Source organism: Mirounga leonina, unplaced genomic scaffold (genome assembly GCF_011800145.1).
Source record: "Mirounga leonina isolate KUSES-001 unplaced genomic scaffold, KU_Mleo_1.0 Mir_115, whole genome shotgun sequence".
NCBI classification, from domain to species: Eukaryota; Metazoa; Chordata; class Mammalia; order Carnivora; family Phocidae; genus Mirounga; species Mirounga leonina.
The window spans coordinates 86,294,570-86,316,978 of NW_023270268.1; the positions used below are offsets into that span (position 1 = coordinate 86,294,570).

A 22,409-nucleotide genomic window follows, 5' to 3' on the forward strand; every position below is an offset into this window, starting at 1 on the left:
TGTATACTGGTACTCTTTTAATTCTATTTTGGCAAGAGAATGTTAAATTTTTTTATTTATTTTTTCAATTTTTCTACCTCTTACTGGTTTAGTTGGTTTCTATATTTAATTTAAGATTAGGCTTATGTGATTTTGTACAGAATTGATATATCCAAAACTTCAAATATAGGGACTCCAAACTTTTAAGTAAATAGGACTAGTGTTTTTAAAAACGTTAAATTATAATGTTGTAACATTTTAAAACTGTATACAAAAGAAATGTTAATATTTTTCATATTTCTATTTAGTTTTAATATTATAGTTTTGTTTGGAGCAAGCATTTAAAGATCACACCTTGTGATCATTTATGGTAACTTAGTCTCTAGTTTGAGTCCCAGTATTCTTTCTAAAAGATTAAAGTTGACGTTATTTGAAAAAATTATCTAGTAAGCTGTCATGGGATTTACAGAGTCTGACTTTGGCACTGACAAATTTAAGTGAGCTATATAACCAATTTAAACAGAATTCAGAAAGTATGTTTTTAGGTTTCAGAATACTAAGAAACAAGCCTAATTTCACTTATTAGAGCATATTTTTATTTCTTACCTGCTTCTAGGGTTACAGGTGAAGTAAAGCACAACATCACCAATACTGTGGTATGCAGAGTGCAAGGCGAATGGAATAGTGTTCTTGAGTTCACTTACAGCAATGGAGAGACAAAGTATGTGGACCTGACTAAATTGGCAGTAACAAAGAAAAGAGTAAGACCTCTGGAGAAGCAAGATCCATTTGAATCCAGGTATGTCACCCTCACACCCATCCAGGAAAGAGTCTGAAGCTCTGGATCTTAATCTAAGTCTTTTCACTAGTTTCAGCCTTGGGCAAGTCACTTCACCAGTTTGCAGTCAAAGGATTACTAATCCTTATAAAAACTCTTACAAATTATTAACAAAAAGATGCCTCAACAGAAAAATGGGCAAAGAACATAAAGAGGCAGTTCAAAAGTAGAAAAAAAAATGCCCACTAAGAATGAAAAACTATTCAATGTAATTAGAATTCAAAGAAATATAAATTAAACAATAAATTAGTTTTTAAAATAATACCTCTCTTGAGAAAACATGAGCAAATAGGCATTTTCATACTGCTGGTTAGAAGATAAATTGGTACAACCTCACTAGAGGGTATTTTGGCAATTTATGAAGTTTCCTAGATGTGTTCATAGTGGTTGCTTCGAGAGAGGAGTACTGGGATCTAGGATAGGAAAGAGACTTAACCTTTCAGAGAGTTTTCCCCACCCCTTTTTAAAAGATTTTATTTATTTATTTGAGAGCGAGAACAAGCAGAGAGGAAGGACAGAGAGAGGGGGAGAAGCAGACTCCCCGCTAAGCAGGGAGCCTGACATGGGACTTGATCCCAGGACTCTGGGATCATGACCTGAGCTGAAGGCAGACGCTTAACTGACTGAGTCACCCAGGTGCCCCATAGAATCCCCTTTGAACTGTTTAAATTTTATATCTTGTGGAAGTATTGCTGTTATCAATTTAAAAAAGAAAAAGGGAAATAAAAGGAAGCATTAAACATCTTAAGATCATATAAATAGAACTAAACCATTTATAATTGTGTGTGTAAAGGAATTAAATACCCATTAACCAAAGACTCAGATTACATCAAGAAACAAAACAGTAGTGATTGAGGAGAAGTTTTCTTCTAGGGATTTATCTGAAAGGAGAGGTTCTTTTATTTTAATTCCAGTATAGTTAACGTAGAATGTGAGATTAGTTTTGGGTGTCCAATACAGTGATTCAAACGGAGAGGTTCTTCAGGTTGGTCTGGGGACCCCCAGCTGTCCTTGAGATTTTCAGGAGGGTTGCAAGTTCAATTTTATTTTCATAATAATGCTAAGATGTTATTTGCTCTTTCAGTCTGTTGGCCCTTGCGTTGGTGGCCCATAAGCAGTGGTGGGTAGCACTGCTGGTCTCAGCACTAATCAAGGCAGTGACACACAACTCTACAGTCCTTGTATTCTTCACTGCCCATGTACTTGCATTTTCTTAAGATGCCAGGTTGTTTTGGGGGTTTTTTGTTTTTAATGTCCTTTGAAAAGCAGTACCGGGGCACCTGGGTGGCATAGTTGAGCCTCCGACTCTTGGTTTTGGCTCAGGTCATGATCCCAGGATCATGAGACTGAGCCCAGTGTTGGGCTGGGCTGGCACTTGGCATGGAGTCTGCTTGAGATTCTCTCTCCCTCTCCCTCTGCCCCACCCACTCATGCTGTGCACGCTCGCTTGCTCTCAATAAAAACAAATCTTAAAAAGGAAAAAAAATGAGTACAGATTGTTAGTTTTATTAAATCTGTACAATTGAGTACCCATCTTTTTAATATTCTACATGACAGATTGGTAGTACACATAAAGCACCAGTGGTAGATACTGAGAAGTATGGTGGTTATCTGGAGGAAAAGCACTTGTGCAGTTGTTGGAGTTACAAGCTGAACTAATTGCTCTTTTCATAAACAATATTTCTGCTTAAAAGAATGATTGGCGGGGCACCTGGGTGGCTCAGTCAGTTAAGCTTCTGCCTTGAGCTCAGGTCATGGGATCCCAGGGTCCTGGAATGGAGCCCCACGTCAGACTCCCTTCTCAGTGGGAAGCCTGCTTCTCCATCTGCCACTTCCCCTGCTTGTGTTCTCTCTCTCTCTCTTTCAGATAAATTAAAAACTTAAAAAAAATTTTTTTTAATTAAAAAAAATGATTGGCAAACCATGACTTCTAATTTCAGTATTGGGCAGACATTTTTCTTATAAATGAATGACATGAACATGACACTTCCAGGAAAACAATTGACAGTATTTTTTGCTAATAATAAAATTTAAATGGAAACAATGTAGGATTGACCTAAATGTGAAACCTGAAACCATAGAAACCCTAGAAGAGAGAGTACAGGCAGTAATTTCTCTGACATCAGCTATAGCAACATTTTTCTAGATATGTCTCCTGAGGTCAGGGAAATAAAAGCAAAAGTAGACTATTGGGACTACATCAAAATAAAAAAAGTTTCTGCACAACAAAACTAAAAGGCAACCTACAGAATGGGAGAAGATATTTGCAAACGACATTTCCAATAAAGGGTTAGTATCCAAAATATATAAAGAACTAATAAAACAACAAGTGTTGGTGAGGATGTGAAGAAAAAGACACCCTCTTACACTGTTGGTGGGAATGCAAACTGGTGTAGCCACTTTGGAAAACAGTATGGAGGTTCCTCAAAAAATTAAAAATAGAACTGTCCTATGATCCAGTAATTGCACTACTGGTTATTTACCCCAAAATACAAAAACACTAATTCAAAGGGATACATGCCCCTGTATGTTTATAGCAGCACTATTTATAATAGCCAAACTATGGAAGCAGCCCAAGTGTCCATCAGTAGATGAATGGATAAAGAAGATGTGGTGTACACACACACACACACACACACACAGGAATAGTACTCAGCCATAAAAAAGAATGAAATGCTGCCATTTGCAATGACATGGATGGAACTGGAGATTATAATGCTAAGCTAAATAAGTCAGAGAAAGACAAGTACCATATGATCTCATTTATATGTGGAATTTAACAAACAAAATACATGGAGAGAGAGAAAAAGAGAAGCAAACCACAAAACAGACTCTTAACTATAGAAAACAAACTGATGGTTCCCAGAGGGGGAGGTGGTGAGGGTTGGGAGAAATAGAGGATGGGGATTAAAGAGTAAAGCTACCATGATGAAAAAGTAAATAAAGTGAAAAAAATTTTTAAAAATAAAAAGAAGGGAGAGAAAATGGAAAGTAAATAAATAAATAGATGGAAACAACTTAAGTGTCTTAAGATGAATGGATAAGAAAATGTAGTATATAGGGTGCCTGGCTGGCTGAATTGGAAGAGCATGCGACTCTTGATCTTGGGGTTAATAAGTTTGAGCCCCATGTGTGGGGTCAAGATAACTAAAAAAAATTTTTTTAACTTAAAAAAAAGTTGTAGTATATATATACAATAGAATTATATTCAACCGTAAAAAAGAAGGAAATCCTGCCATTTGTGACATGGATGGACCTTGAGGGTATTATGCTAAATGAAATAAGTCAGAAAGACAAATACTGTATGATCTTACTTATATGTACAATCTAGGCAAAATAAAAACCTCATGGAAAATAGATCAGATTTGAGGTTACCGGAGTTGGGGGTTGGGGAGTAGAAGAATTGGATAAGGGTGATCAAAAGGTACAAACTTCCAGTTGTAAGATAAACAAGTACTAGGGGATGTAATGTACAATATGGTGACTACAGTTAACATTGCTGGTGGTGTATTTGAAAGTTGTTAAAAGAGTAGATCCTAGGGGCGCCTGGGTGGCTCAGTTGGTTGGGCGACTGCCTTCGGCTCAGGTCATGATCCCAGGGTCCTGGGGTCGAGTCCCGCATCGGGCTCCCTGCTCAGCGGGGAGTCTGCTTCTCCCTCTGACCCTCCCCCCTCTCATGCTCTCTCTCTATCTCATTCTCTCTCAAATAAATAAATAAAATCTTAAAAAAAAAAAAAAAAAAGTAGATCCTAGGAACTCTAATCACAAGGGAGAAAAAACTTTTTTCTTTTGTATTTATATGTAATGATGGCTGTTAACTAAACTCAGTTTGGTAGCTATTTCACAGTATATGTAAGTCAAGTTATTATGCTGTACCTCTTAAACTTAAATAACAGTGCTGTATGTCAGTTGTATCTCAGTTAAATTGGAAAAACTATTTAAGCTCAAGGCAAAAATCAGAATTTTGGAAAACTTGTATCTGCTACCTGAGTGTGAAAGCTTCCCAAGTAGAGGGTTTTCTGATGAAATTGGTGGTGATAGTAATGAATGTAATTTTTTTTATATTACATAATAAAATGTCAACATCTGAAAGATCATTTTTCAAGTGAACAATGTATGATATTACAAAATCATTCAAGATCCATTCAAAAATCCGGTCAAGATGAATGGATAAAGAAGATGTGATATATATAATGGAATATTACTCAGCCATCAAAAAAATGAAATCTTGCCATTTGCAATGATGTGGATGGAACTAGAGTGTATTACGCTAAGTGAAATAAGTCAGTCAGAGAAAGACAGATCCCATATGATCTCACTCATGTGGAATTTTTTTTTTTTTTAAGATTTTATTTATTTGACAGAGACACAGTGAGAGAGGGAACACAAGCAAGGGGGGTGGGAGAGGGAAAAGCAGGCTTCCTGCCGAGCAGGGAGCCCGATACGGGGCTTGATCCCAGGACCCTGGGATCATGACCTGAGCCTAAGGCAGATGATTAACAACTGAGCCACCCAGGCGCCCCTCATATGTGGAATTTAAGAAAGAAAACAGATGAACATATGGGAAGGGGAAAAAGAAAAAAAAGGAGAGAGGGAAACATGCCATAAGAGACTCTTAAAGATACAGAACAAACTGAGGGTTGATAGAGGAAGGTTGGTGGGCAGTGAGCTAGATGGGTGATGGGTATTAAGGAGGGCATTTGTTATGATGAGCACTGGGTATTGTATTTAAGTGATGAATCACTGAATTCTACTCCAGAAACCAATATTGCACTGTGTGTTAACTACCTAAAATTTAAATTAAAAAAAAAAAAAAAAAACCCAGTCAAGATGCCAGTTAGACAATGAATCTCCATGTAGCACAGTATAAAAAAATTCATTGACATCTTTTGGTTTCCACACTGCAGGCAGCCTTTAAAAAACTACCACTTGGGGCTCCTGGGTGTCTCAGTTGGTTAAGTGTCCCAACTCATGGTTTCGGCTCAGGTCACTATCTCAGGGTCATGAGATCGAGTCCCACATTGGGTTCTGCACAGCACAGAACCTGCTTAAGAGTCTCTAAATAAATAAATAAATAAGAATAAAAAAAACTACCACCTGCTGAATTTAATATAATACCAAAGAATTGAATTACTTGAAAAATATGTTAAAATATTCTCTTTTCCAACTATGTATCTGTGTGAGGCCAGATTTTCTTAAGATTTATTTTTTTTTTTAGAGAGAGAGTGCCACCAGTTTTGCCATTTATTCTCTGTGGATTTCCTTCGTCTGTTATTCTTTTTTTCCTAAAGATTTTATTTATTTATTTTAGAGAGAGAGAGTGCACGTGAGGTGGGGGAAGGGACAGAGGGAGAGGGAGAGAGAGGATCTCAAGCAGACACTGAGCACAGAGCCTGATGTGGGGCTTGATCCCAGGACCCTGAGATCATGACCTGAGCAGAAACCAAGAGTCGGCCACTTACCCCACTGAGCCATCCAGGTATCCCTAGACTTTCTTTATATAATTTAATTAAAGCAATATATCAGAACAGATTGAATGTAGAAAAAGTTATAAGAATCCAGCAGCTATTAAAGCAGACAAATGTTTAAGAGATACTGTTGTATTCTCTTTGCTAAAATTTTATTAAGGATTTTTTATGTCTGCATTCATGGGGGATATTGGTCTGTTGTTTTCTTTGAGGGAGTTTTTAACTACAATTCAATATCTTTATAGGGATATTGAGGTTGTCTTTATTCTTGAGTGAAGGTTGGTAGTTTGTGTCTTTTAAGGAATTGATTCATCTAGTTTGTCAAATTTATTGGCATATAGTTTATAATATTCCCTTATTTTTAATGTGTGTAGGATCTGTAGTGATGTCCCCACTTTCATTCTCTATGTTGGTAATATTTTCTTTTCCTAATCAATGGGATTAAAGGTTTTTATTAAGGATTAAAGGATTATTAATTTTACTCAAAGAACCAGCTTTTTGTTTCACTGCTTTTTGTCAATATTTCTATTTTGTTATTCATTGATTTCTGCTCTTTTTGTAATTTCCTCTTTTATGCTTACTTGATACATCATTTGCTCTTCCTTTTTCTAGTTTCTTAAAAGGGAAGCTTAGGTCAGGGATCAGCGAACTTTTCTATAAAAGGCCAGAGAGTAAGTATTTTAGGCCTATTAGGCCAGATAGTCTCTACCACAACTACTCAGCTCTGCCACTGAAGCATGAAAGCAGCCACAGATAATGAAAGGATAGATAGATACCACTATGTTACAGTAAAAATTTATTCACAAAAATGGACAGCCAACCATAGTTTGACCCCTCATTAGGCTGATTTTTCTTCTTTCCTGCTATAAATATTTAATATATTTCTAAGTCTGCTTTATCTATATCTCACAACTTTAGAACTTTTGATACATGTTTTTTTATTTTCCTTGTGATTTCTTTTTGGACTCACAAAGTTATTTAGTAATGTATTATTTAATTTCCAAATATTTGGAAATTTTCCAGTCATCTTCCCATTATTCATTTTTAATTTACCTTAATTTTGGCCAAAGGATATACTTGGTATGGTTTCAGTCCTTCAGATTTATTGAGATTTGTTTTATGACCCTGAATACATTCTGTCTTGGTAAATGTTTCATGTGCACTTGACAAGAATGTGTATTCTGTTGATGTTAAGTGACAGTATTCTATAAATATCAATTAGCTCAAGTGGGTTCATAGTATTTTTCTAGTACTCTGTGTTGTTACTAATTTTCTGTGTACTTGTTCCATTAGTTGAGATCAGTTACTGAAATTACCAATGTAACTGCATATTTCTCTTTGTAGTTCTCTAAGTCTTCATGTTATTTGAAGCTCTGTATTAGGGACATACACATTTGGGATTGTATGTCCTCTTGATACACTGAACCCTGATCATTATAAAATGACCTTCTTTATACTGCGCGATAGTTCTTGCTTTGAATTCTACTTTAATACTAAAATTGCCACTTAAAAACGTTATCAAGATGTATTTTACATATTATAAAACTCACCTGTTTCAAGTGTATAATTCAGTAATTTTTAGCAACTTTCTTGAGCAGTGCAGTCATCACCATAAATCAGTTTCACAGTCTTTATCCTCCCATACGATCCTCATTCCCATTTACAGCGAATGTCCATTCCATTCCTATCCCCAGTCTCAGGGAACCTACTTTTTGCCTATAAATTTGCCTTTTCTGGACACTTCAGATAAATGGAATCATATAATATGTGATATCTTGTGCCTGGCTTCTTTCACTTAGCATAATGTTTTTGAGGTTCATCTATGATATAACATGTATCTATAGTTCATTTTTTATATTGCTCAAAAGTATTCCATTGTATGGAAACACATTTTGTCTATCCATTCACCAGTTGATGGACATTGCCAGTTTTGGACTATGATGATTAATACCACTATGAACATTATCGTTTGGGTGGATATGTTTTCATTTCTCTTGGTAAATATCTGAAATTGTAATTGCTGGGTTGTCTGGAGGTTTTACATTTAACTTTTCAGGAAACTGCCAAACTATTTTCCTAAATGTCTACACCATTTTACTTTCCTGCCAGCAATGTGTATGTGTTCCAGTTCTCCACATCCTTATCAACATTTGTTATTGCCTACCTTATACCCATTATATCCCTTCTAGTTCATATGAAATAGTCTTATTATGGTTTTAATTCACATATTCCAAATGACTAATGATATTGAACATATTTTCAAGTGCTAATTAATTACCCATTTGTTTATCCTCTTTGGTGAAATGTGTGATTTTCTTCTTCTTGGGTTGCAGGAGTTCTTCGTGAATTCTGAATACAAATCCTTTATTGGATGTGTGTTTTGCAAATATTTTCTCCTTGTCTGTTGCCCATTTTTAAATTTTCGTAGTGGGTTTTTTTCAGTATAGGTTTTTGGTTTTTTGAGATGAGATTATCGATGTTTTCTTTTACGGATTATGGTTTTGGTGTTGTATCTAAGAAATCTTTGCCTAACCCAGACTCAAAAGATTTTCTCCTATGTGTTCTTGTAAAAGTTTTCATATGTGGTAAGGGTCTGAGGTCCTCTTTTTGCTTGTAGATATCCATTTGTCCCAGCACCATTTGTTCAACAGACTGTTCTTTCTCCCAAAGAGTTGTCTTGGCAGTTTTCTTTTGCTTGGAGTTAGTTGAGCTTTCCTCCTCCTGCTGTGCCTATAAACTCTAGCCAGTGAGTTGGAGCACCCATAGGAATCCCCTCATTTATTTCCCTTCTCTCAGGAGTCACCATCTTGTGCTGCCTTTTGCTCAGTATCTGCAGGCTCCATTGTTTCAATATATTTTGCTGGTTTCCTAGCTGATTAAAGGCAGAAGGGTTAAGTCTGGTCCCCATTATGTTGTCATGTGCAGAAGTAGAAGTTGTCTCTCTTACCTTTCATGAAGCTTTTAAAAAATTCATTTATCTTTTTGCTTATTATTTCCTGAGTTTCTTAAAAATAAAAATCTTTCTATTACTTGGTAAAATACAAATTATTTATCCTTTCTGATGGTTGAGTAATATTCCATTGTATATATGGACCACATTTTCTTTATCCATTCATCTGTTGAAGGGCATCTCGGCTCCTTCCACAGTTTAGCTATTGTGGACATTGCTGCTATGAACATTGGGGTGCAGGTGCCTCTTTTCACTACATCTGTGTCTTTGGGGTAAATGCCCAGTAGTGCAATTGCTGGGTCATAGGGTAGCTCTATTTTTAACTTTTTGAGGAACCTCCACACTTTTCCAGAGTGGCTATACCAACTTGCATTCCCACCAACAGTGTAAGAGGGTTCCCCTTTTGAACTGGAGGAGATTATGCTAAGTGAAATAAGTGAAGCAGAGAAAGTCAATTATATGTTTTCACTTACTTGTGGAACATAAGGAATAGCATGGAGGACATTAGGAGAAGGAAGGGAAAAATGAAGGTGGGGGGAATCAGAAGGGGAGACGAACCATGAGAGACTATGGACTCCGGGAAAAAAACTGAGGGTTTTAGAGGGGAGCGGGGTGGGGGGTGGGTTTTAAGGAGGGCACATAGTGCATGGAGCCCTGGGTGTTATACGCAATGAATCATGGAACACTACATCAGAAACTAATGATGTAATGTATGGTGATTAACATAACATAATAAAATAGAAAAAAATGCAAAAAAAAAAAAAACTAACGATGTACTGTATGGTGACTAACATAACAATAAAAAAATACAAATTATTATCATTTTTAAAAGATTTTATTTATTTATTTGACAGCGAGAGAGGGAACACAAGCAGGGGGAGTGATGGAGGGAGAAGCAGGCTTTCCGCAAAGCACGGAGCCTGGTGCGGGGCCAATCCCAGGACCCTGGGATCATGACCTGAGCCGAAGGCAGATGCTTAACGACTGAGCCACCCAGGCGCCCCAGAAATACAAATTATTTTTAATTTGAAAAGAAAAAGCAGAAGCAACAGCATCTTGGACATTAATATCAGCACCATAATATTCTGTGTTCTTGTAATTCATAAACGTAAAATCATATATCTGATTCAGGAAACATAATTTTTTAAAATTAACTGTTAATTTCAAGGGTATCAGTTCTATTTAATTATCTTTTTTAAAAGAATGCTTGTGGGTTGCCTGGGTGGGCTCAGTCGGTTAAGTGTCTGCCTTACATGATCCCAGGGTCCTGGGATCGAGTCCCACATCAGGCTCCTTGCTCGGGGGGGTCAGTTTCTCCCTCTCCCTCTGTGTGCTCTCTCAAGTAAATAAATAAAATCTTAAAAAAAAAAAAAAAAAGAATGCTTGTAAGATTTGTGGTTTTTCTAATTATAGGCGATTGTGGAAAAATGTGACAGACTCTCTGAGGGAATCTGAAATTGATAAAGCCACAGAGCATAAACGCACCCTGGAAGAACGCCAGAGGACTGAAGAAAGGCATCGAACTGAAACAGGCACACCCTGGAAAACCAAATATTTTATTAAAGAGGTTTGTCCTACATGTCTTCAGACTAAAACTCATTATCTACTTAGTGAGAACTTTAGCTTACTAGGCTTTATTGAATTGTTATCACTTACACATCTTTATTTCTGAAACTAGTCCAGCTTAACCATGAGCTTTTTCATGAGCTTTTCACAATTTGCCAAAGTAAAATAGTTTAGTAGCAGTTCAGATGAAGTAGATTTTAGGATTAAATTGGTCAGAAACAAAAATGCTATAACAATCTCCAGTCACAGGAATAGATTATACAGTTTATAATTTATTGCCTTTTGAACCACACTGAAACTCTGTGTTCACTTCCAGAGAGCACCTTTTAGAGGGAGACATGAGAAACTTAATTAGCTACACAGTGGGTAGTGAAGTGGCTAGAATCTTTACAATGTTGAAGGAAAAAAGAATAAAGTGGGGTGTTTTGCCTTGAAAACCGAAAATTAGGACCATTTGTTGTAACCTTCTTCAGATATGTGTATGTTTTATCATGTAGAAATTTTTTATCAGTTTGTATAGCAGTCCTGAGGTAGGTCCATCCTACCAGGAATTTTGAGCTTAGCATAGGAAGGAATTGTACAACAATCAAAAATATCCAATAATAATAAGGGAGTACATTTTATAGTAATGCATCATTAGTCCTTTATGAGACCATGGCTTATGTGGAAGACTTTGATGCACTGATTTTGCAGCTGGACTAAATAATTTCTGGAGTCTTATCTAAATTTAAAAATTTTTGTTTTGTTTATTACTTTCTGGTAGAACTCAGAGTAAGGTGAATAGCGGACCAGAGCTGATACCAAGAAAAGTTTTCTTGTCACGGGCGCCTGGCTGGTTCAGTCAGAAGAGCATGCAACCCTTGATCTTGGGGTTGTGAATTCCAGCCCACATTGGGTGGAGAGATTACTTAAAGAGAAAAAAAGGAGAGGGGTGCTCCTGGGTGGCTCAGGTCATGGTCCCAAGGTCCTGGGATCGAGTCCTGCATTGGGCTCCTTACTCAGCGGCTAGTCTGCTTCCCCCCTGCTCCTCCCTGCCCGCCCCTAACCCCGCCCACCCCCCCTGCTGATGCTTTCTCTTTTCTCTCTCTAAAAATAAATAAATAAAATCTTTTAAAGAAGGGGCACTTGGGTGGCTCAGTCGTTAAGCGCCTGCCTTGGGCTCAGGTCGTGATCCCGGAGTCCTGGGATCAAGCCCCGCATTGGGCTCCCTGATGGGTGGAGAGCGTGCTTCTCCCTCTCCCATTCCTCCTGCTTGTGTTCCTTCTCTCGCTGTCTCTCTCTCTGTCAAACAAACAAACAAATAAATAAATAGAAAAAAAAAGAAAAGTTTTCTTGTCGATAGCCAAGTCTAAAGAAGCGCACTGAATTTTAATATTGGTCCATCAGGAAGGAATTTGCAAAAAGTAATTTGATCTTGATTTTTGCATAGTTATTAACCCTAAAAATCCATAGTTTATTATTGTAGCTTCATTACCTTAATTTTTCTAATCACTGAGTATCTATTAAAAATACTGGCCATTTTCATAGATTGAAATGATAAAGGGAAAAGTACATATCTACTCTTTTTATCTGAAAAAATAAAACTTTGTAGTTTATTCAAAGTTATAGTCTGGTAACTTTGGATTTTTTTCATTTCAAAGAAAGCAGATATACCAGGAGTAGATTCTAGGAGGAGAATTTCTAAGGGAGGAGCTCTGTAAATCATTAAAAGTGAACTCTGGGGGTCAAGAGCAGGGGCTATAATGGCTAAAAGATATAGGGGCGCCTGGCTAGCTCAGTCAGTAGAGCATGCAACTCTTGATCTCGGGGTTGTGAGTTTGAGGCCTACGTTGGGTGTAGAGATTCCTTAAAAATAAAATCTTAGGGCGCCTGGGTGGCTCAGTTGGTTGAGCGGCTGCCTTCGGCTCAGGTCATGATCCTGGAGTCCTGGGATCGAGTCCCACATCGGGCTCCCTGGTCAGCAGGGAGTCTGCTTCTCCCTCTGACCCTCTTACCTCTCGTGCTATCTCTCATTCTCTCTCACTCAAATAAATAAAAAAATAAAAAATAAAAAATAAAATCTTAAAAAGATACAATTAATGAAATTTTTAAAGATAGGCACCCTGATTCTTGCTAATAACATGACATGTAAAATTGCTACTTGTCATTTATTCTTGGACAGATATTATTAAGAGCCACTACCAGTCTAGCATTCAGTGATGTGATTAGTTGACATCTTTTTCAAAGAACAGTACTATAGGAATTGAGAATTATCAACCAGGTGAAAAACAACCTAATGGTTGTTATTATTTTTTAAAAAAATTTTATTTATTTGAGAGAGGGAGTGAGCATGGGGGGAGCAACAGACTCCCCACTGAGCAGGGAGGCTAACATGGGGCTCGATCCCAGGACCCGAGATCATGACCTGAGCCAAAGGCATACAACTTAACTGACTGAGCCACCCAGGTGCCCCTAATGGTTGCTATTATTAAAGAAAAATTATTTTGATACTTATTAAAAACATCAAGGAAATCTTCATTCAGGACTATTGTAAGAGGGATTGAACTCAACTCCAAATACAGGGACAAGTGGAAATGTGAGGGAGTGGGTGGAAAAGAGAATCTTGGTTAGATATCAAGGATGGGGGTGGGGAGAGAGGAACTTGATTAGATATCAAGGGTGGGAGAAGAGAAATTTCAGAATCAAGGATTTGGGGTGCGGGTGGTTCTTGGTAAACTGGCTTATCAGAATTCTTTGCTAAAATTGGGCTCAGTAGGCCATGGATGAGGTCTAGTCAAGAAGAGTGCTCAAAGTAGTCCGACTAAAATGCAGTCAAGGAGAGAATGAGTCCTTGTCATTAGGAGCCAAGTAATTACCGGCCTTAAGTCATTTTAGGAACAAGATAAAATATATATATATATAAATTTTTTTTACTCTTATGTTAATCCCCATACATTACATCATTAGTTTTAGATGAAGTGTTCCATGATTCATTGTTTATGCATAACACCCAGTGCTCCATGCAGAATGTGCCCTCCTCAATACCCACCACCAGGCTAACCCATCCTCCCACCCCCCTCCCCTCTAGAACCCTCGGTTTGTTTTTCAGAGTCCATAGTCTCTCATGGTTAGTCTCCCCCTCCGATATCCCCCCCTTCATTCTTCCCCTCCTTCTAGCTTCTTCTTCTTTTTTTTTTTCTTAACATATAAATATATATATATAAATTTTTAAGAATATTTTTAAATACAAATAAATTGAAGGAACTATGCATTAAGGATGGGTTGAGATCTGACTGACTTCACCTAGTCTATGAACACTGCATTCCAATCTGTGTCAAGTCCTGCGCCCCAGTATATGGCTTCATGTGTTTCTTTTCCTCACTTGGTCTTCCCCTGTTTCTAGTTCATTCTCTGACTCTAACCTTATCTCCTTGCAGTATCCTTCTGTTCACAGGAGCCAGGGAAAACTAATGGGAGTAGAGTCAGGGAAGAACTAGAAACACAGTACTCAGATACCAGAGATGCCAATTGAGGTGGTGAGAACAGCTAGTACCTTGATGACCATTTCTTTGTGCTCCGCCTGCTTGGTGCCCATCATGCTGTGGGTGAGGCCAGTCTGGAGTGTCTCGGCAAAACTGGCAGAATTCCTACCAATGACTTCTGCAAATAAAGTGATCATTGGGCATCAACTAGGTGTCCCCAGACCAGAACTTCTCCCCTAATCCTAGCTAAACCACCAGCATTACTTAATGTCTTAAGCACAGAGATTTTTTTTTTTTCTGTCACAGAAATTCTTGTTTTTAAATGTGAGAGTAGAATTCCATCTCAGTGAAGGCGTTGCTTCTAGTTTTGGTTACCAGTTGTGAAAATCGTTCTTTAATTTACTTTTCTACTTGTTTCAGGGAGACGGCTGGGTTTACCATAAACCCCTTTGGAAAATAATTCCAACAGCACAACCAGCAGAGTGATACACACTAAGACTCGACCAATGACCTTCTTGCTCTGTTTACCCTAAACCCTCCCAGAACAGAGTCATTGCACTGAGTGACCAGCTTCCTGATTGCACAGACTGAATCTAGCTAAACACGAATGTACCTATTAAGGCACCGTAGAACTGCAGCAAGACCAAAGTGTTGAAGAAGCACGATGGGCCTCTCACCAACCTGTTCCTGTGACATGAGCAATATCATCTGAAAACCTTTCACGGGAATTATTAGATGATTAATCTTTTATCCAGTCCCTGCTCCTAAAGTTAAGTTTGAATCCCCTGTTTTTGCCTGGGGGCAGCAGATACACACAACAGTGAGAACTCAGTGATTTTGATTTCTTTACAGTGAAAAGTGAAGTCTGTTTCAGAGTCCATGCTTTGCTTTCTGTCAGTAACTGAAGTATTCACTACTCTTACAAACAAACTAAGAGGAGGAGGACAATGACCCAGAAGTGGATTCAGCCATTGTGCCTGAAATCAGTGTTAAAAAAAATCAAGCAGGTTGTAGTAACAAGGCATTCTGTTCCTTCAACGAGACTGTGTGCCTGTGTCTGAGGAGCTTCTCCATTATCCACCTCTGTTGGAACTCTCTTTTAAAAAGTATATTTATAAATTGATTAGAATTATAACCATGGAGAATTTTTTCTTCTGAGCATTTTAATATACTTGAAAACAACATTGACTTGAAAAATTTCCGAACATTTTTCAATACATAGTTTTATTAAATACTACACTCGAGAGACAATTTTTTTAAATGTGTTCATGTCAATATGATGAGATTTGGGCCTTTCTCAAGAACTGAGGCATTAAAAAACATAGCAGACATTAAAGAATAAAACTGTTACTTTTTTCCTTACCTTTTTTTCACTTGTAGGTTAATATCCAGTATTATGTGCTATCCCTCTGGATAAGTATGCTTCATCTTACCTCTGTTCACTCAAATTTAAAACAGCTATTCATATTTGTCAGTAATTCAGAAGTTATGTATGTGGCTGAGTGCATGTATGGTATGGTTCTCTTTTCAAGGAAACTCAGATGCTGAAGAAAGAATAAGAAATAAAAAGTTATCAGGAAGTTGTATTCAGGTACAAATCTTTTTTTTTTTTAAATAAGTATTTTACTGCGGTTGAAGAATTGCTGGCAATTAAAAGGATAGTGCTAATTATGGCTTTCATCATTCATTCAAGTATTTATTGAGCACCTACTTATGGTGCTCAACACTTGTTACTGCAAGCTACCTTAATTTTCCAAGAGTGGTGCCTTACTCTGTTTCTTCTGATGTGGTCTTCCAATCAGTGTGTGTAACATACCTGTTATTCATCAGCCATGTAGGTGGCTGTATCTCTTGCATCATCATAAGAAGTTTAAGCTTTGTGCTCTGATAAATTGTGTTTTATTGAAGGGGTTAATAGGATGAAAACAGCAAAACAATTTTTTCAAGAAATTGTAAATTATAAGAAAATAACTGGTTTATGTACAACCATTTTAATGATTCCCTTGTTCATTTTTGCTGTGAAATGCACTGAATAAATCTCAAAATGAGTTATAGTTCATGTGTTGGGAAGATTGACAAATAATAAAACTAGAGAACAATAATGCCTTTGTCTGTTCTATGAATGGAGACAAATAGAAAGTTTATATTTAGTAGAGTTAGCACCTTGTTCATTTGAGAGGGATGTTGATTTTTCTCTTTACATTCTTACTTTCATGAATCTCCTAGAGAGAAAAGGAAGTAAATTCAATAAGAGTTTTTAAAAACTAAAATGTTTAAATATACTGGAAATAGAGCAAGAATGTAAAATTAAACTAGTGATTTTTGTTTTGTTCTTTGAACCATTTGAATACCCATTTATTTCTTTGATTTGTTGAGCCATTTTAAAAATTATTGAAATACAATTTTAAAAATTCTTCAGGAAAACAATACACTTACGAGTAATTGAAAACTTCTCATGATATTGGGTTGCTTTTTTTTTTTTTTTTTTTAAGGTAATTTGGTAACTTTTTTTTTTTTTTAAGGTTTTATTTATTTATTTGAGACAGAGAGAATGAGATACAGAGAGCATGAGAGGGAGGAGGGTCAGAGGCAGAAGCGGGCTCCCTGCCGAGCAGGGAGCCCGATGCGGGACTCGATCCCGGGACTCCAGGATCATGACCTGAGCCGAAGGCAGTTGCTTAACCAACTGAGCCACCCAGGCGCCCTTGGGTTGCTTCTTTGACAAGAGTGAAATAATACCACCTTTGGGTGATTACTTTACCTTGTCTCTGTCTTCTTGACTTCCGACTGCAGCTTATCTACTAGAGAGAGCTAGAGGCCTTTTCTGTTTCATTTCTTTTATTCATACCTTGTTGATAATTGGCCAGAGAAATGAGTCTTGGTAGCAGTTGCTACTTATTTGTATCTTTTTCTTTTAGGTCAAAGTTTTAAAGGTGCACTTTTCCTCTGGCTACTAGGAATTACGTGTTAAGAAGTCCAAGACCAGAAGTGACAAAAAGACAAGGTTCTGGCCATGTATTTGGACTTCTTAACTGTTTTTTGTTGTTTTCGTTTTTGTTTTTGTTTTTACTGTGGTGATACCACCACCCTATACCTTCTGTCAGATATTTGTATTTAAGCTCCACAATCATATTCTAATTAATTGCATTTTGAATAGACAGTTTTTAAGCCCCAAAAAGTAATTTTTAGATTATCTACTGGGTGAGATATGGCATCTATGTATCAATTCACTGTACTCTTCAGTTGTGACCAACATCACCTCTAATGCCTACTTGCAACCAAAAATAAGATGAAAAAAGTATTGAATTTCTCACTCCATAATCCTAGTACTAATATATTACTCTCAACTATAAATATCTGATACTTGATGAGCCAGCTTCTACAGATTAAGTCTTAAAGGATTTATTAATTAATTAGAAAAGCATGAAATTTTGTTTAAAATATTGCCTTAAGATGAAGGCCAACTTCTATTCAGTGTTTTTCCCCAGAGAAAGACAAATTGTTTTGACCACTCCAGCATCTATACTTGAGAAGGATTCCTTAGAGCTACTACAGTGACTGGAAGCTGAGTGATGATTCACCAGAGATAGTGGGAGAAGAAAGAGAAGAGGACTCTACCAGATGGGGATATAAAAGTTATATACATGAAAATGAAAATTCTAATAAAATATATATTCTAGTGACATAAAATCCCTCCTTGGTCCAAAAACCAAACTGCACAAGAAATTCTTACATATTACAAAGCATTTTCCTATGTTTTCACTATTTGATATTCACAGAAACACTGAGATTACAGTCAGGGATGGCTGTACCAACTTTGCAGATGAGGAAATCATTGAAAGTTTAGTGTTCGGGACGCCTGGGTGGCTCAGTCAGTTAAGCGTCTGCCTTTAGCTCAGGTCATGATCCCAGGACCAGTGTCCTGGGATCAAGTCCCCCATCTGTCTTCTTGCTCAGTGGGGAGCCTGCTTCTCCCTCTGTCTGCTGCTCCCCCTGCTTGTGCTCTCTCTCTCTCTGACGAATAAAACCAAAAAAAAAAAGTTTAGTGCTCACTTCAGTTCACTTAGCTAGACCTTCAGCAAACATCTGTTAAGTATTCCTTTGGGGCCGGATAGTACATTGGATTCCAACGTGACAAATAATATCCCTACCCTTACAGACTTAGAAGAAGGAAGAAACCAAAACCTAAATTCCCAGGAATAGGTTGTTGACATGGACAAGGCTAACTGGTCTTTCCAAACCCCAGAAAGGCACCATGGTACCTAGGTACTTTGGAAGGCAGTTGATCAATGAATTGAAAATGAAGGGTTGTGGGGGGGATGCGTCTGGCTGGCTCAGTCGATAGAACATGTGACTCTTGATCTTGGGGGTCATGAGTTCGAGCCCCACATTATATGTAGAGCTTTAAAAAATAATAAAAAATTTTTAAAAAGCAAGGGGTTTGGCTCAAAGTCTACATAAGAAGCCCCAAACAATGCAACTAGGTGATTAACCCTTGTTCCACCCTATAAGACTGAAGACATTGAACAGAGAGATTTCCAGTTCAGGAACACAAGTTGATAAACTGAAAAGGAGGAACAAGTTGAAGTCTATATATTTAAGGATAAGAACATAAAGCCCCTTCCCCTGTCCCTTTCCCAAAATACTGGCAGTCAGGCTTGTACCTTCAGGCAAGAGATTAAAATATCCTTTGTGGTAGCACAACTCCAGAAGAAAGTCCTACAGATATATTTGGAGGGTCCACCAACAAAAAAATTCTCCCCCAACAACCCTGTTAATTAAAGCCAAGTCAGCAACTCCTACAGCATAAGCCTCCACCCCTTCCCCAAGAAACTACACACATCCATCCTCCCACCAACACATTGTATATATAGACAATTACATGTCATTTTATTTTTTTTTAAAGATTTTATTTATTTATTTGAGACAGAGAGAATGAGAGAGAGAGCACATGAGAGGGGGGAGGGTCAGAGGAAGAAGCAGACTCCCTGCAGGGCAGGGAGCCCGATGTGGGACTCCATCCCGGGACTCCAGGATCATGACCTGAGCCGAAGGCAGTCGCCCAACCAACTGAGCCACCCAGGCGCCCACATGTCATTTTAACAGCTAATGATCAGCAGACATTTGAGGAAAGATTCCAACGTGAATAAAAAAGAGATCAAACAGGAAAAAAAATTGAGGAAACAATTTGGGAAATAACTTCAGAAAAAAATAAATCTTCAGACCAGAGCAGATGATCTTACTTCTATGAAACATGAGCAAAATGCTATCTTTTTTTAAAAAAAGATTTTATTTTATTTACTTTTATTTAAAGTAGGTTCCACACCCAGCATGGAGCCCAGTGCAGGGCTTGAACTCACAACCATGAGATCAAGGCCTGAGCTGAGATCAAGAATTGGATGTTTAGGGGCGCCTGGGTGGCTCAGTTGGTTAAGCGACTGCCTTCGGCTCAGGTCATGATCCTGGAGTCCCGGGATCGAGTCCCGCATCGGGCTCCCTGCTCGGCAGGGAGTCTGCTTCTCCCTCTGACCCTCCCCCTTCTCATGCTCTCTCTCTCTATCTCATTCTCTCTCTCAAATAAATAAACAAAAAATCTTAAAAAAAAAAAAGAATTGGATGTTTAACCACTGAGCCACCCAGGTACCCCTCAAAATACTGTCTTTAAAATGGACTGTTCAGGAAATAAGAACAGGTCTTGGAAATTAAAAATATGGTTCAAATTAATCACTCATTAGAAGTTCTAGAAGATAAGAAAAAGCTCTTGACAAATAGAACAAAAGGACAAAAGATGGACAATAGAAGAGAAATATGAAAATTAGAACAATACAGGAAGTCTAACATACAGCTAGTGACTAGGATTCAAGGAATTAAAAAGCAGTGGAAGGAAAAATAGTGAAAAATACATACATATATATGTAGAAGTTTCCCAGACTGGATAACATGAATCAAAATGAAAATGCCATGAATATCTTACACAGTAAGGGAAAAATAAAAGCCCAGGGGCGTCTGATTGACTCAGTTGGTAGAGCAGGCAACTCTTGATCTCAAGTTTGTGAGTTCAAGTCCCACGTTGGGCATGGAGCCTACTGGGGGGGAAAAAAAGGGCCAAACCAAAGCACATCATGGAATTTTTTAACACTAAGGATAAAGAGAAGATTCTAAAAACAATAGCATCAGCCTTCTCAACATCACTGAAAGCTAAAAAGCAAAAGGGAAATACCTCCAATTTTGCCTAGAATTTTATCCCCAGCCAAAAGACGAATCCGACATGCAATTTTAAAACAATTTTGTCCTAGCTGTTCCTTTTCTGGAAGCTATTAAAAGCACATGCTTCAGCAACACATCAGAGAAGAGAGAAAGGCAGGAATTGGAAAAGATACAAAACCAAGAAAAACAGGCTCCAACAGAGGAAAGAGTCAAAGAGAGGCATCCACTTTACAATATCTGGGTAGTCTCCCAGGAACTAGCTCCTCCAACACCTGTTTTATGTGTGGACAACACTGACTTTAGCAAGTTCTTTGTACCAAAATCTGTCCCCATTCTAATGGAGTTCCTTTAAGATAAGAATGTTTTCCCTTGCATATAGCAATACTAAATATCTTTGAATATCAGTTCTGCCAGTTGTCCTATTCTGAGGTTACTCAGCTGTGTTTCATATGGTGGGTCTCCATCTCAGTTTCCTGAGAATATACCATGTATCAATGTTATGTGGACTACTCAGAAAGGGCCAGAATATTGCAAGTGGAGCTTGTTTTAGAAACTATATGTCTTTTTTTTTTTTCTTTTTAACAGCTTTGTTATTGTGCAATGTACTTAAACTACACATTTTTAAGTATACAATTTTACAAGTTTTGATATGTGTGTAGTCCCATGAAACATCACCACTATCATGATAATGAGAATATTTATCATTTTTAAGAGTCTGCTCTTGCCTCTTTGTAATCTCTCCTTCCCACCTTCCCCTCTCTCTACTCCTGTCCCATACCCAGGAAATATTGGTGTCCCAAGGCTGCCATAATAATTACATAAGCTGATGACTTAAAACAACAGAAGTTTATTCTCTCACAGTTCTGGGGGCCAGAAGTCTGAAATTGAGGTGTCAGCATGGTCATGCTCTCTAGAGGCTCTAGGGGATAATAATCCATTCCTAGCTTCTTCCGGCTTCTGGTATCTTTTGGCATTCTTTGATTTGTGGCCAGTTACTCCAATCTCTGCCTCTGTGGTCACATTTTGTCCTCTTCTCAGGGTCTGCCTCTCTTCTGTCTCAAATCTTCCTCTGCCTTCCTCTTACGAGGACACTTGACTTAAATTTAAATCCCACCTGGATAATCCAGAATGATCTCCTCATCTCAAAATCCTTAATTATATCTGCAAAGACCCTTTTTCCAAGCAAATAACATCCATGTCTTCTGGGAATTGGGATGTGGACATATCTTCTGGAGGCCACCATCATTCAATCCACTCCACCACTCATCTGCTTTATGTCATTTGTTTGCATTCTCTAGAATAAAGGGAATCAAACAGTATGGTCCGTTTTGACTTATTTCATTTAGCATAATTATTGTGCTTCTTATTCATGTGGTTTCATGTATGAGTAGTTCATTCCTTTCTATTGCTGAATAGTCATTCATTGTTTGGATTATACCACAGTTTGTTTATTCATTTACCGGTAGTTGATAGACATTTGGGTTGTTTTCAGTTTGGGGCTAGTACATATACAGCTGCTGTGAAATTCTTGTGCAAGTCTTTGTATGGACATATGCTTTCATTTATCTTGGGTAAATATGTAGGAATGGAATGGTAAACATATGTTTTTAGCTTTTTAAGAAATTGCAAGTAGGTTTTTCAAAATGGTTGTACCACTTGACACTCCCACCAGCAGTGCCTATGAGTTCCAGGTGTGTCACATCACTGGCAACACTTGATATGGACAGTCTTTCCGATTGTTGCTATTCTAATAGGTGTATCATGGTAGTTCCTTATGGTGTTAATTTGTACAAGCCTAATGGTTAGTGATGCAGAATATCTTTTCATGTGCTTATATGCCACCCGTATACCTTCTTTGGTGACATGTTTGTTCAGATCTTTGCCCATATTTTCATTAGGTTGTTTTCTTATTGAGGTTTGAGATTTCTTTATATATTCTG

General features: G+C 37.7%; 1 protein-coding gene across 2 annotated transcripts in view; it reads left to right on the plus strand.

The window, feature by feature from the left end:
* OSBPL11 (oxysterol binding protein like 11) overlaps positions 1-15,441 on the plus strand; it is a 99,559-nt gene extending 84,118 nt beyond the window's left edge. For both annotated transcript variants that reach the window (XM_034999975.1, XM_034999976.1), the window contains exons 11-13: positions 596-778; positions 10,649-10,802; positions 14,683-15,441. In XM_034999975.1, coding sequence (XP_034855866.1) covers positions 596-778; positions 10,649-10,802; positions 14,683-14,748 — 403 coding nt within the window. In that variant the 3' untranslated portion in view covers positions 14,749-15,441. The remainder of the gene's footprint in view (positions 1-595; positions 779-10,648; positions 10,803-14,682) is intronic.
* Positions 15,442-22,409: the final 6,968 nt, after the last annotated feature.